The sequence below is a fragment of the Grammomys surdaster genome, unplaced genomic scaffold (genome assembly GCF_004785775.1).
Source record: "Grammomys surdaster isolate TR1022 unplaced genomic scaffold, NIH_TR_1.0 125956, whole genome shotgun sequence".
NCBI lineage: Eukaryota > Metazoa > Chordata > Mammalia > Rodentia > Muridae > Grammomys > Grammomys surdaster.
This window is the reverse complement of record NW_021620775.1, coordinates 2,833,446-2,847,237: the sequence shown is the minus strand read 5'-3', so window position 1 is coordinate 2,847,237 and position 13,792 is coordinate 2,833,446. Positions and strand designations below refer to the sequence as shown.

The 13,792-nt window shown below is 41.2% G+C and overlaps 1 protein-coding gene across 4 annotated transcripts in view; it reads left to right on the top strand.

Moving 5' to 3' along the window:
- Nucleotides 1–10,644: 10,644 nt before the first annotated feature.
- The window catches only part of Opa1 (OPA1 mitochondrial dynamin like GTPase), a 73,762-nt gene continuing 70,614 nt past the window's right edge, over nt 10,645–13,792 (top strand). For all 4 annotated transcript variants that reach the window (XM_028753760.1, XM_028753758.1, XM_028753759.1 and 1 more), the window contains exon 1: nt 10,645–10,811. In XM_028753760.1, coding sequence (XP_028609593.1) covers nt 10,780–10,811 — 32 coding nt within the window. In that variant the 5' untranslated portion in view covers nt 10,645–10,779. The remainder of the gene's footprint in view (nt 10,812–13,792) is intronic.

Genomic DNA, 13,792 nt, shown 5'->3' with positions numbered 1-13,792 from the left:
TGTGTGTGTGTGTGTGTGTGTGTGTGTGTGTGTGTGTGTGTATGAACTATATAAACTAAATTTTTTAAATCTGAAATTTAAAATACACAAATATTTTTAAATATTGTTGCAAAATTTCCCAGTGATGCTTGTGAACTCAATGATTTACCAAAGATTCAAATTTGATTCTCAGTCTCTTTACTAAATGAGTTGATACTTACTTCTGTGACAAAGATCTCAAATTCTCGCCTTGGCTGTGGGAGGTCATTAATATCTGGCTATCACCTAAAGCAATACATGGTTTAGAGAATATATGTTATGTCCATCCAGGACATAAGGAAGACTTCAAAATAGTGGCCAGATAAAATTAATTTTAGGATTTTCCTAAAAAGACTCAGAAAGCATTTTCTCCGGAAAAGATATAAAATGAATCATAATGCAGAAATTCCCCAGAAATGCAACATGCAGAGATCACAACCCAAAAGTTAGAGGCAGAAGGACAGTGATTGTAGCAATCCACTCAGCTTTGCTGGAACTATGTCCAGCAGCTGCACGGGCTTCGTGATTTTGCTGTTTCCAGTGAATATGGCTGCATGATGTAGGTACAGTAACACCATAGGGAGCAGAGGGACATAAAAATATAATTTCTCAAGATAGACTACCTGAAAGTTCTCCAGAAATTATGACAATGGAGGATGATTGAAAATAAAAAATATATCAACAATAATTATAAATTTTCATAACTTCTATCTTTCAATACATTGTATTGCATTGCTTTAAATTTATACTTGGTGTTCCCAAAATATTTCACAAGGAGTCTTCAAAAATTAAATTATTAAACATCTTTTATAGAATAAATATGCATAAGACAATGAGAAACTAGACCTTTAAAGTTTACAATTTTATCTTTATTTTAACTAAAAGATAATTACATTGTTTCTCCCTTCCCTTCATCCTTCCAACTCCTCCCATACTCTCTTGCTTCAATCCCTCCCATAACCCCACTCCCCCTCAAATTTATGACTTTTTTCTCTTATTATTATTATTGTTACACACACATATGTATCTATATATGCATAAATACATAAATAAATCTGCTTACTCCATTTAATGTCTCTCATATGTACATGGTTTTATGGCTAACTGCTTGACACTAGATGAATAATTAGGGGGCTCATCCTGTTGAAGACTGATTCTCACCAGTTGTAAATTGCCAGTAGTCCTTTGTGTAGGGTTGTGGTTTCTTGTAGTTTCCCAGTTCCACATTAACATGTCTGTTAGTGTTGGCATTGTTTAAGTCTTGTTTAGGCAGCCATATTGTTTTGGAATCATAGGTGTCTCTTCCCTGTCATTTCTTAAGAGACATAATCTCACAGCAGACTACCTGGTTCTCTGGCACTTACAATCTGTCTCCCCTCTCTTCCAATATATCTCCTGAGTCATGGGAGCAGAAGTTGTATTGTAGATGTATCCATTAAGACTGGGCACCCCACACTCAATTATTTTCTCTATTTTGACCAGTTGTGGTTTTCTGTGGCTGTCTGTGTCTGCTACAAAGAGAAGCTTCTTTAATAAGGATGAGATCAACACTTAACTGGAAGTATAAGGTTAGCATTTAGAATGAGTTAGGAATCATGCTGGTTTAGTAAATGATAGTAGGGTCTCCTCTAAGATTCGTGACATCACTAGCCCAAGGTAGTTGGCTAGGTTTCCAGTACCTGGCATGATTTATCTCCTGTTGAGTGGACCTTAAGTCTATTAGAGAGAACCCTGCCTGTTATTAGCAAGATATGAGTGTCACTTCTGCCCCTTTTAGTGTATCTTGCAGGGATGGCCATTGTTATGCTTCATAGGTGTCATCTCACAACTAGTAGGACTAGGATTGCTAGTCCCTTTGACAGCTTGCAGAGCACCTTCTGGTGCTATGAAGGCTGGGCCTCAGCAAAGCTTTCAGGTCAGATCCAACACTCATCCAAAGATCTGTAGACCATCTTCCGAAATCCCAACACAAGACATGAAACATCTCTTTTCAAGTTATTGGTCAGAAGAGTCCAAGCAAATCCCAAAACAATATAGACTATTGCTGTTGCCCTTAGCTGCTTCCTGGAGGTGGAAGGTAAATCCCTATGGCCAAAGACACCATGTACTTTGGACACAGAGACTTGGAAATACACAAGTCTTATCTGCACATTGTGACAAGTGGATATGCTTATATAACTCAGAGTCCTATCATGACAAAAAAAAAACTGTCCAGTGTCCCCAGTGTTCGCTTTGTTTTTACTCTCCACATCAATTTTTCCTATTCTAGAATATCGCATCATTGGACTCACACCGTATATCGTATTTTGGCTGGGGCATGTCTGTTAGATCATTCACGTTGGATTATGTTGTTAAGTGTATCTATAAAGTTTGTCCTCATTCACTGCTGAATACATTGTTTACACACTGGCTATCTATTTCATTGTTCGTGGACATGTAATTACAGTTTGAAGCTATTGTAAATAAAATTTCGTTTATTGTTATGGACCTATGTTCATTTCTTTTACATGAAACCCTAAGAGCAGGTCTGCCTGAGCAGGAGGCATGCATGTTTAATTGATAGAAACTGTCAAGTGTGTTTGCAAAGGGCCTGTCTCGCTGTACTGTGTGGATAGTGTAGTTGCTCTACATCCTTGCCAGGTTGGTGATGTGCATCTTTTTTACTTTCAGCAGTCTTACTGATGATATTATGGTTTTACTTTTCATCTCCTCGATAACTAATAACACCAGTCTGTGTCTCTGGGAATCCGTTTGACATATTCCTTTCTGCGGTGTCTGAACCTATGGCCTGGCTGGTTTATCAGTATGATGAGATATCTGAGGGAGGCTTTTTTTAAGGAAAAGAGGTTTATTTTGGCTCATACTTCTGATCTAAGGTTGAAAGGCTGCAAGAGCCCTGAGGCAGTGGAGGGCATCCCATAACCAGAGGCAGGAAACGTGTGGGTATCCCCTCCGACCACTTTCTTCCTGTAAAGCCACCAATGTTCAATCATGAGCTCTATCCTCTTGACTCTTCTGTATCCTTATCACATCCTAAGGCTATCTCCAGACCCCAGAGTTACACTAAGTTTCTACCCTCTTCATACTTCACAATGAGGATTAAATTTAAACATTTGAGTCTTGGCAAATACCCACAAATCGATAGCAGTGAATTTCTTAATACAGTCTTAGCATAAGTTCTTAGTCAAGTATGCATTATAAAAATATGTACTTCTAACTTTAGGCTTGCTTATCCATTTTCTCTTTGTCATTTGATGAGCAAAAATATTTTAGTTTGATGAGGTCCAGTGAATTTAAATTTTTATGGTATTCCTTTTGGTGGCTTATGAACTGTTTGCCTATTCACAGGTTACCAATAGGTTTTCTTCCGTTGTTTCTTTCTTTGATTCTTTTATTCTTGGTTTTACATTCATCGTTACATTCCAGATAATATCATTTTTGTGAATACATACTAATTTTTGTATACGGTGTAAATATATGCTGAATATTGCAAGCAGTGTGGAGGTATTTTTTTCCACATGGATCTTCATTTAATCTATTACCATTCAGGGGAAAAAAAGAAACAATTCCTTCTCCATTAAACTGCTTTGGTGGTATTTTGAATGAACCAGTTAACAGTATGTATAGCTATTTTTGACTGTTACCAAAATGCATGAGATTTATTTTAGCTCAGGATTTCTGTGGTCTTAGCTTGTGTAGCATGGTGGCTGGAGCATGCAGAGCAAGACTTTTACCTCCTGGTGCACAGGGAGCAGAATAGAGCAGCAACAGGGAGGGGACAGAGCAAGGACACTCCCATTGACCTTACATCCACCACCTGGACCCCATCTTCCCCAGAACCCCCTGCTAAGCTCTCTTCAAATCTTCAGTCCATCAAAGAGCTAGACTGTTCACTGGGACAGATCCTTTACAGTCTAATCACATCTGGAAACACATAGATGTACTCAGAGGTCAGCCCAATCAGGTTGTTAAGATTAGCCATCACACCACACAACTTAAAATCTATTTCTTCATCCTGCATTCTTGTCCATGGGTATATTTATCCTTATACCTACCACACTGACTCCTTTCCAGTTGCTTTGAGATCCAGCCTCAATTTTTTTTAACATTTTGATCTTCTATATTGTTGGTCTGTAGTGCATGTGTGAGCAGGCATAGGTCTTGTGAGTTGAATTTTGAGTCCTGACTCTGCTGCCCCAGGGACTGGGGCTGTAGCTCAGGGAGGCAGAGATGCAGGAATTTGACTGTGTTCACTCCACACAGCACCAGGCGGTTGTCAGGCTCTGGGAAGCCACAGGGGTCTGCTCCAGGGGTGAGGGAACACTGGTGTCCTGCAGGGGCCAGAGCTCTTGGGTTGAAGATCTCCAGGCCAGGAGGTGGCTGGGGACCAACTAGTCTCAAGCCCTTGAGCTCTCAGGCATGGCTGAGAGGCTTCAGAAAGACATAGAGAGGGGGGCATACACAGGCTAGATCATCCTGCAGCCAAAGCGGGGAGAAGGAGAAGCACCCACAACGTCCTGCAGGAATGAGACTCTTGGTCGTGGTAACTCACTTGGCTGGGTCATGGCTGGCTTGGCTAGCTTGTTTGAGTTGGCAGCCCAGTGGCTGGAATGTAGAGAGGAGGTTAGAAGGCGGCTCAGTAGTTGAAGGCCTTCTCCACGGTTCCCCATAGCAGGCCCCAAAGAAAAGAGGTAGACCATGGTCTTAAAATGTTTGCTGTCATGATAGAAAATGGATGAAGCTATACCCTGTATTCTCAGGGCAGGCCTTAGGTTAAATACATTTTGCAAGGAGGAGGGTCTGGGAAGGGATGCTTAATTGGCTATGCCCTCTGGCCTTTATGAATCTCATGAATATGGAGATGTCTTGAGGCTCTGTGTCCTGTATCACACCCTCTATCTGTGCTATATAACCAATGGCCACAAACCTCTCTTTGGGAGGGGCTGTAGAGGGCTTTGGCTATATGAAAGGAACCAGGGAGCCCAGGAGCAAGGCTGAACACCTACCACCCCTTTAGGGTCTCCAGGGTTCAAGGCCTGTGCTCGATGAGGTACCCAGCTACCTCTCACAGCCCATCACCCCACACTCTATTTCTAAGTAAATTTTAGAATATTTAATCAACTTCTATAATAAGTGCTATACGGATTATAAAGACATAGATGAGGGCTAGAGAGACGTCTCCGTGGTTATGAGTGCTTGCTGCTCTTGCAGAGTAGCTGAGCTTATTCCTTACATCTACACTGAAAAGCTCCCAAACTACTTTAACTTCAGCTTCAGGAGATCTGCTGCCCTCTTCTGTCATGCTCAAGCACCTGCACACACATGAAATACAGACACAGATACAAATGCACACATATAGAGAAAGATATAATAAATCCTTTTAAAACAAAGAGGCTAATTTGAGGAAAGGTGCCATCCTAAGGATTTTGACTCTTCTCACATAGACAATGTCGATGGGAAGAGGCGACAATGGTTGTAACATGCTCTCCTGAGCACTGGGGAGTTTAATGACAATGTGAAGTGCGTGTGCCTTCAGATGCTTCTCTCTCCAGGAGACCACAGAGGAAGAATGCGGTTCTCCTCGGGGAATCTGGATACCTTCCAAGAAGAGCTTTGCAAATAAACTTAATAAAACCTTAAAAGCATACTTATGGACAAGCACAGATGTGTAGATTTCTGATATTTCTTTGCTCTTTTTAAAGATCTCCAAACATCAAGGCCAGGATGCCAAAGGGCCCCAGCCACAAACTCAACTACCTATCTACCACACTGTCTCCTTCCCAGTTGTTTTCCTGTCTGACGTTGATTGCTCACCCCAAGCTTAAGAAGGATTCGAAGCTACATGTCCAAGGGACATAGGCTCTGCCAACCAAAGCCCAAGGTTCAAACCAAGGCAGAGGCCAAAGCTCCAGCTCAGGCCCAGGCTTCAGCTCCAGCTCAGGCTCCCAAAGGTGCCCAGGCCCCTCTGAAGGCCCCATAGAAAAGGCTCCTGCCAGTGTGAAGAAAGATGGACTGCTGTGACCCACCAACTATACACTATTTGCAGATGACCAGTGTCCGATGCTGTTTTTTACAAATAAACTCTAGGCAAGACAAAAAAAAAATCTCCAAACAACTGGATAACTAAACAGGGTTGCTTTGCATGATAAGGTAGATGCTTTGACAGTTTTACCTGCTGGGATGCTCAGTTCCTATCTGAACCTGAAAAGTTAATTTAAAACGGTAAAATTATTCCATGACTCCTAGACCAGAAGATACAGTTAACATCTTTGTTTGCGTTGAGTAATATACAAGTTAACAAATAAAAACAAAGGTCTTTCTCCCTCCCACTTAGGAAGCAATGAGACCTTTCCTCATTGCCTCTCACTAAGGCTCATCATCTTCACTATTTCCTTGGGTCATGTACATAACGTGAATTAGTAACACGTGAGTATTTGATGTATATCATATTCAACTATAGTCCTTGAACATCACAGTTTACTTGCATATCTATGGTCTTCTAGGGGGATCTTATTGCTTTAGAAACATCAAACCCTCTGTCTTAGTCAGGGTTTCTATTCCTGAACAAACATCATGACCAAGAACCAAGTTGGGAAGGAAAGGGTTTATTCAGCTTACACTTTTCACATTGCTGTTGATCACCAAAGGAAGCCAGGACTAGAACTCAAACAGATCAGGAAGCAGGAGCTGATGCAGAGGCCATGGAGAGATGTTCCTTACTGGCTTGCTTCCCTTGGCTTGCTCAGCTTGCTTTCTTACAGAACCCAAGACTACTAGCCCAGGGATAGTCCCACCCACAGAGGGCCCTCCCCACTTGATCACTAGTTGAGAAAATGCCTTACAGCTGGATCTCATGGAGGAATTTCCTCAACTGAAGCTCCTTTCTCTGTGATAACTCCAACTTGTGTGAAGTCAACACAAAACAAGCCAATACACCCTCTAAATCAGTGATTCTCAACCTGTGGGTCGTGACCCCTTTGGGGAATCAGACAGCCCTTTACAGGGGTCACCTAAGACCATTAGAAAACACAGATATTTACATTATGATTCATAACAGTAGAAAAATTACAATTATTTAGCAATAAAAATAATTGTATGATTAGGAGTCACCACAACATGAGGAACCATATTAAAGATCACAGTATTAGGAAGGTGGAGAACCCCTGCCCCACATATACCAATAAGTTTTATATAATCAACAGTTTATATTCTTAAATTCTCTTGATTTTTCTAAGAAAAATAAGATCACAATCATAGCAACTGATGTGTTTGAGTAAGGGGTATGAAACATTACTGGATTCCTGCCCCCTCCCAGTGTTTTTTAAAGATTAGGACTTAGTGTTGTCTGATATTTTAAGAATACTGGTTTATCTAAATGTAAATTTTCTCTGTTTATAAATGGCAGCAAGAAGTCCAATATCATTACACACTGTGTAGCCAAACAAAACTAACCAAGCCAGCTCAGTCAGTCAACAGGTTCTCCAAGGCAAGAGCGAGGGTTAAAAAGAGAAAGAAGATTCTCAGCCAGTTCTGAGGCTGAGGCGGGTTTATTTTTTCCCAATCTGCTTTTATACCATTTTAATTATATGCAAGTAATAAGGTCAAGCAGTGCAATAAACACAAATAGTCAAGGAACAAGCAAGGCAATAAACAAAGTCCCGTGATCACTCCCGTGATTGCTGTTTCTAAGGGCTCATCAGAATGACCAAAATATCTGAGCCTACTTCCCTGTCCTAGCCCAAAGTCATATTCATTCCTGAAGCCTACTTCTTTGTTCTAGCCTAAGATTTAGATTCCTGCCTGAACTTACTTCCTTGTTCTAGCCTAAAATTAGATTCCTGCCTGTGCTCACCTCCTTGCCATGGCCCAATGTCAAATTCTTGCCTGAAGCCCACTTCTTTGTCCTGGCCTAATGTCAAATTCCTGCCAAGCAGCCCCCCAAAAACAAACACAAAACAATTCTGTGGCCTCGCCTTTAATCCCAGCACTTGGGAGGCAGAGACAGGCGGATTTCTGAGTTCGAAGCCAGCCTGGTCTACAGAGTGAGTTCCAGGACAGCCAGGGCTATACAGAGAAACCCTGTCTCGAAAAACCAAAAAAAAAAAAAAAAAAAAAATTCTGTGGCCTGAATTTGAACTAGTGGTGGTGGTTTGATTTCATAACAGTTTGACTAATTTTCCTACTCAGCACTATAAGTAGATGTTCCTCAATGTACATAGAGTGAAGTGGATATGATATATACCCACTATAAGTTGAAAGTATTGTAAGATTCTGACAAGCCTTAGCTACCAGGGACACCTGAGTGAACCATGCAGGGAGCCGGAGATTGATGCAAAACGAGTTTATTGTTCCATCAAGCTGGGCTTGCAGCTGGTCAGCCAGTTTTTATACAGCTTTCAGGGGTAGAATAGATAGAGCAACATCCACTAGCCACAATGTGATTGGCAGATCAGTGTGACTTTTAAACTGATTGGTCCTTAGGGAATGAGGTAGCAAGGGCTTGCCTTAAATGAAGGGGCCAATGATCAGTCTGCCCTGAGGAATGTGTCTAAGTGCTCTGGGCTTCCCTTATCTGCAGGTGGTCTTCCTGAGGAAAGTGATTAGCCTCTCCCTTCCAGAGGGGAAGGGTGCTTGATGACTTCTCTTTTCCAGGAGGGGAGGGGCCTGGTAGAATTTTCCAAAGGCTCTGAGCTGACCTCTTCAGTATCACTTGAGGCAACCCCGCCTCCCAAACTTCCTACCGCAGTCTAGCCCTCTCACCTTAAACATGCTTACAACAGATACCCTAGCTTACAACAGATACACTAGCAGACAGGTAGCCTATTTTATACTGAATATAGAAAACAGGCTGATCTAAACAAGTATGTGACACATGGCTTCAATTGCATTTTCTTCTTCACATTTCTTTGGCAGAATTGTGAAGTTAAAACAAAACAAATCCTAGATTAAAGCCATTTCAAATCAGGGCAACCTATTTCCGATATTATTCTCTATTTGGATACTGAGAGCTCATAGGTTTTGTGGCTAGTATGAATGTAATTCACTTAATTAGCTATCTAGAGACTTTTACGCTAACAGACATAAGCTGTCCATGGGACTCGTTCAGTAGTCGAAGCCTAGAAGTGGAATTATATATAAAGCAAGGGCTCTGTAAAATGCAAAGACAAGTTACACATGGAAGCAACTGTCACTTATTTCTCCCTTTTGTGTTTTCCAAACAAGAATTAGGAAACAACAATAGCAATGCATTTTTATACAATACTGGAGAAGGTTGGGGTTTAAACTGGTTTCTAGATTAGTTTATACTGGTTAGGGTTTATAGCAGGTTTCTATCTACAGCTATCATTGAGACAGTCACCATAGGAAATAGATCCCTCGAGTCCTGCAATAGGGATATTTACTGTCAGATGGTTGTGTTTATATACTTGACGGTATTGTGAGTAGATGGATCCTGATTTATGATTCTGATAATTAGATGGAAAGTAATTTATTTGGGCTGCTGGTGGTGGTGGTGGTGGTGTGTATTTCGTGTGTGTGTGTGTGTGTGTGTGTATGACAGAGACAGAGACAGAGAGAGACAGAGAGAGACAGAGAGAGACAGAGAGACAGAGAGACAGAGACAGGGAGATGGGTGGAAGGAATATATCCTTGAAGTGAAATAAAGTACAAGATTCTTTGATTTTAGTTCCCAATAATGCCTTTTATTGGCTTCACAATCTTTCACAGGCAATATTCCTGTTATTGAGTCCCTGTTTTCTTTTTAAAATACAAAAATGGTTGAAGATGAAGGTGGTATTTGAAGTGATATAAATAATTTAGATTAAGGAGAAAATGTAGCCAGAAAAAGGAAAGAATCCAAAAGGCTCAAAACATAAATGGAACTTTTGAACATTAAAAAAATAGTTGGGAGAAGCAGGTAGCTAGGAGACTAGGAATCAACTATGTCCGAAAAGGAATTGGTAGGGAGGAATGGGAAGGGATGGGTTACAAGGAGAGGGAAGAATGAATCTGATGTCTTGAAAATCAAAAGAAAAGTAAGAAGAGAACTTAGCCAAATACTACTGAGGAACCATTACTAGAGATAAGGCCTGTTAGGAGACTTTGACAAGGACCATTTCAATAAATGGGTACCATCAAAATTCAGGTGAAAGCCAACAAAGGGGGGAGGGGATGAAAAAAAAATTTGTGCCTTCATAAAACTGTATGTGTTTATCCCAAACCTACAGCTTAAATGTCAGAAGTCCCTTTCTGATCAGATCTCAGACTTTCTAAGGTGCTTCGCATACCTACACTCGACTTTCTGGCTATAAAATTGTTCGATTATGAAAATGCTTTTTAAACAAATCTCCTTAAATTGGCTGATCCCAATAAACATCCATCGTGTGGATTTCCTGCGCCCAGCACGCCCAGCTCATTTTTAGAATTTCTAACCCAGACACTTTGAGGGCGGAGCCGAGAGAGGGGAGCACTACACAGGTCCCGCCCGTCTCTGCGCATGCGCACGCGCACGTCATCCGCGGCCCGTTTGTGCAGCCTGCCTTGCGTTCCTGTGGGTGGTTATTTCAGAGACGGACTGACTACGGGAGCCCAGCCGGCTCTTGCGGAAGTCCATGCGCCATTGGGAGGGACTCGGCGGCTGCTCTATGCCCTTGTTGCTGAGGGCCTCTTCCTGGGTCATTGCTGGAGCAGGAGTCGGACTGGGGCCGACACGGGGCTCCCCCGTGGCCGTCTCGGCGTCTGTGTGTGGTCTGCGCTGGCGGGATGTGGCGAGCACGTCGGGCGGCGGTGGCCTGGTAAGTGCGGCCTGCGACCTGACCCCGTTATGTGGTTCTGGGCCATTTGGACAGTTGAGTTGACCCATCACTACTTCCTGAATGTGCGTGCAGGTGACCGACCCTCAGGCCAGGCCGAGGCTCTTAGAGAATTCTCGCGGATGTTTGAAGGGGTGACGAGAGTTGGCCGGTGACTATTCCTCGTTCAACAAGATTTTTGATGCCTTCAGCCTTGGCCCATCGTTGCTGTCCCTGTCCTTGTGATCTCGCTGTTATCTATCTCTAGTTGCTGCTTTTATTGTTGCTATTCTGGCCTGGCCTAGCTCTGTCCTTGTACCTCTGTGCGTGTCATTTAACTGTCTTCTTCCAGCCATACGCCATATATACTTTGCACTTGCAGCTACTTGGAAGCACTTGCAGCAACATTCTTGAAAGTATGCATTTTCATACTTCTGTGTTAAAGGGCTCTCTGTCCGTTTGCCTGGCCCTCTGGCTGGAGTCAAATCTAGAGTAGTGATGTACATGTTATCAGGCGGTATTTAAGAGATGCCCCCTCAGAGGAGATCTTGTTCATTGTTGAGGTACACTTTGATACAACGTGGTGCACTTTTCTAATCTCGCTGCTGTTGTTGCCCTAGTCTTGTTTTAAAGTAGAAAACCATAAAAATAGTTTTATCTATGTGAATTGCTATATGCATTTACTGATACTAAATTTGATGTTATATATGTAATTTGTTCCAATAGCTCCCAAGCTTAACACATTGGTTCAGACATTTGATTACAGGAAATAGTATACACCAAGGCTTCCACCCATCTCTACAGCCCCTAGAACTTTTTAAAATGTGTTTGTATCTGTTTCACCAGCACGTGTATCTGTGTGGCACTTGTGTGTCTGCTGCCCACAGGTGACAGCATTCAGTCACCTAGGACTAGAGTAGAAGACAGTTGTTAGTCACCATGTGGGTGCTGGAAATTCAATCTCTGACTTCTGGAAGAGTAGCCCTTCTTCTTAACCAGTAAGCCATCTCTCCAGCCCTGCCCCCGTAGCTTTTTTTTAGTAATGTAAACGCTTTATTACGCTTACAAGGAATGGAACCCATTCCTTTCATCACAGTTAATTAGGAGTCCAAAAGTGGAACTGCCTCTGCTACAGTGGGGTTGTTTTTAATCTTGTGGGATTTTAATTCAGCAGTAAGTTCACAACCTTTTTGCTATTGAAATAAGCTATCTACAACTTTCATATTCGCTGTTGTATTATAATTAAATAGAGACATCTAATTGTCTATAAAACAAAAAAAAGCGCAGAAGATAGCATATTCTTTTCAAACAAAGAGGTATGTAGGAAACACTTAAAATCGAGTTTACAAATAAACAGGTTTGTAGTTTATATTGTTTAATCAGTTATGTACCATTGGGCTACCTTGTTTCTGAAGTTATGGACATGTTTCTACAGTCATGGCTTTAGAATGTCTTATGCCCAAGCACAGCTAAGCTAATGGAAGAAATGGGGATACGGAAAACCAGAAACCCCCAGATTCTGCCTCCCCAAGTGCTGGGATTAAAGGCGTGTGTCACCACTGCCCAGCCCTAAAACAGACTTTTTATATACAGATCATATATACTTCTCTTGGACAAGTCAAATGGAAGACTGATGACCAACACTTTGGAGGTGCAATAAATACTTCTGTAAAACTAATGAAAAAATAATTTCATACTAGACAGCTCTATATAGGTTAAAGACATGGTGATATATTTTATTACATTGGACTTTGGGGCTTTCTTTTCTTAGTGTTTTATGTTTGTTTGGAGTTTTAGTTGTTGTTTCTCAGTGTAGCCCTGGCTGGCCTTGAACTCATAGAGACCCACCTTCCTCTGCCTCCCAAGTGCTGGGATTAAAGGCATGCACAAGCACTGCTTGACTTGACTTAAGTTTTTAAGCTTCTTTGGATAAGGAAGTCTTTTTCTCTCCTTAGCCGCTTGTAGGGTCTTTCTCAGTTCTGCCATCTGTCTCAGATTACTAAGATTTTGTTCAGCTGTGGGTTTTCGTTTTCATCACTCATCTGGCTTGATCTTGATTTTAAAGATCTCTTTCTTCAATTCTGCAAAATTTTTCTTCAACGTTATTTTCTTCCTTCCATTGCATCTGTTCTTTTTCTTTCTGAATACTTCTAAAAGAATATGAGATTGCTTAGAAAGAGTATGTTCTTCATTTCTGAAATACAACCTCTTCCCTTTGTCTGCTTTTAAAAAAAAGTATGAATCTGCCCTAAAATGTTCATTTGCATATTTATCTTAAAATGTTATCTATTTACTTGTATAATAATTAACTATTTGCAATATATGCCTACTTTAAAATAAGATTAAATAATATACTGCTTTCACTAATGATAAATAAAGATTGGGAAAATTTAAATGGATTTCTTGATTGATGCTTAAGTAGATGCACATTAAAAAGCTAAAATCATTAAGCCATGTTAACTTAACCTGTTAACTTCACCTGTAACTGAAAACTGAAATGAAGGATTCTAGAAGTTCAAGGCCAGGCTGAGATACTTAGTAAATACCAGGTTCAAAAGGGTTAAAGAGCAAGACCCAGTCACAGAAACTGAAAGAGTTAAATCATCGAAGGGCAAGTTTTTATATCTATAGGAATGTAATTAAGACATGGGCTCCTTTTTTTCCTCCATGCATTGTGAAAGATATGAGGTCACCTTGGAAGGACATTACATATTGGAAGGAAGATTAGTTGATGTTTTCTCCAGGCTACACAGTTAACTGTTGTAAAAGAGGAAATGTTTGTAATGTACTAAGTTGTAAGCCAAGTCATAAAACTACATGTTGTAAAATCCTTGTTATATTTGTCTGTTTATAAATATGGACAATAAAAGGGAACTCTACTGAAAACAAACAGAAAGCCCCAAAACATATCCATGCACCCACAGTGCACACTGTATACATCCCCGTGCACCCACAGTGCACACTGTATGCATCCCCGTGCACCC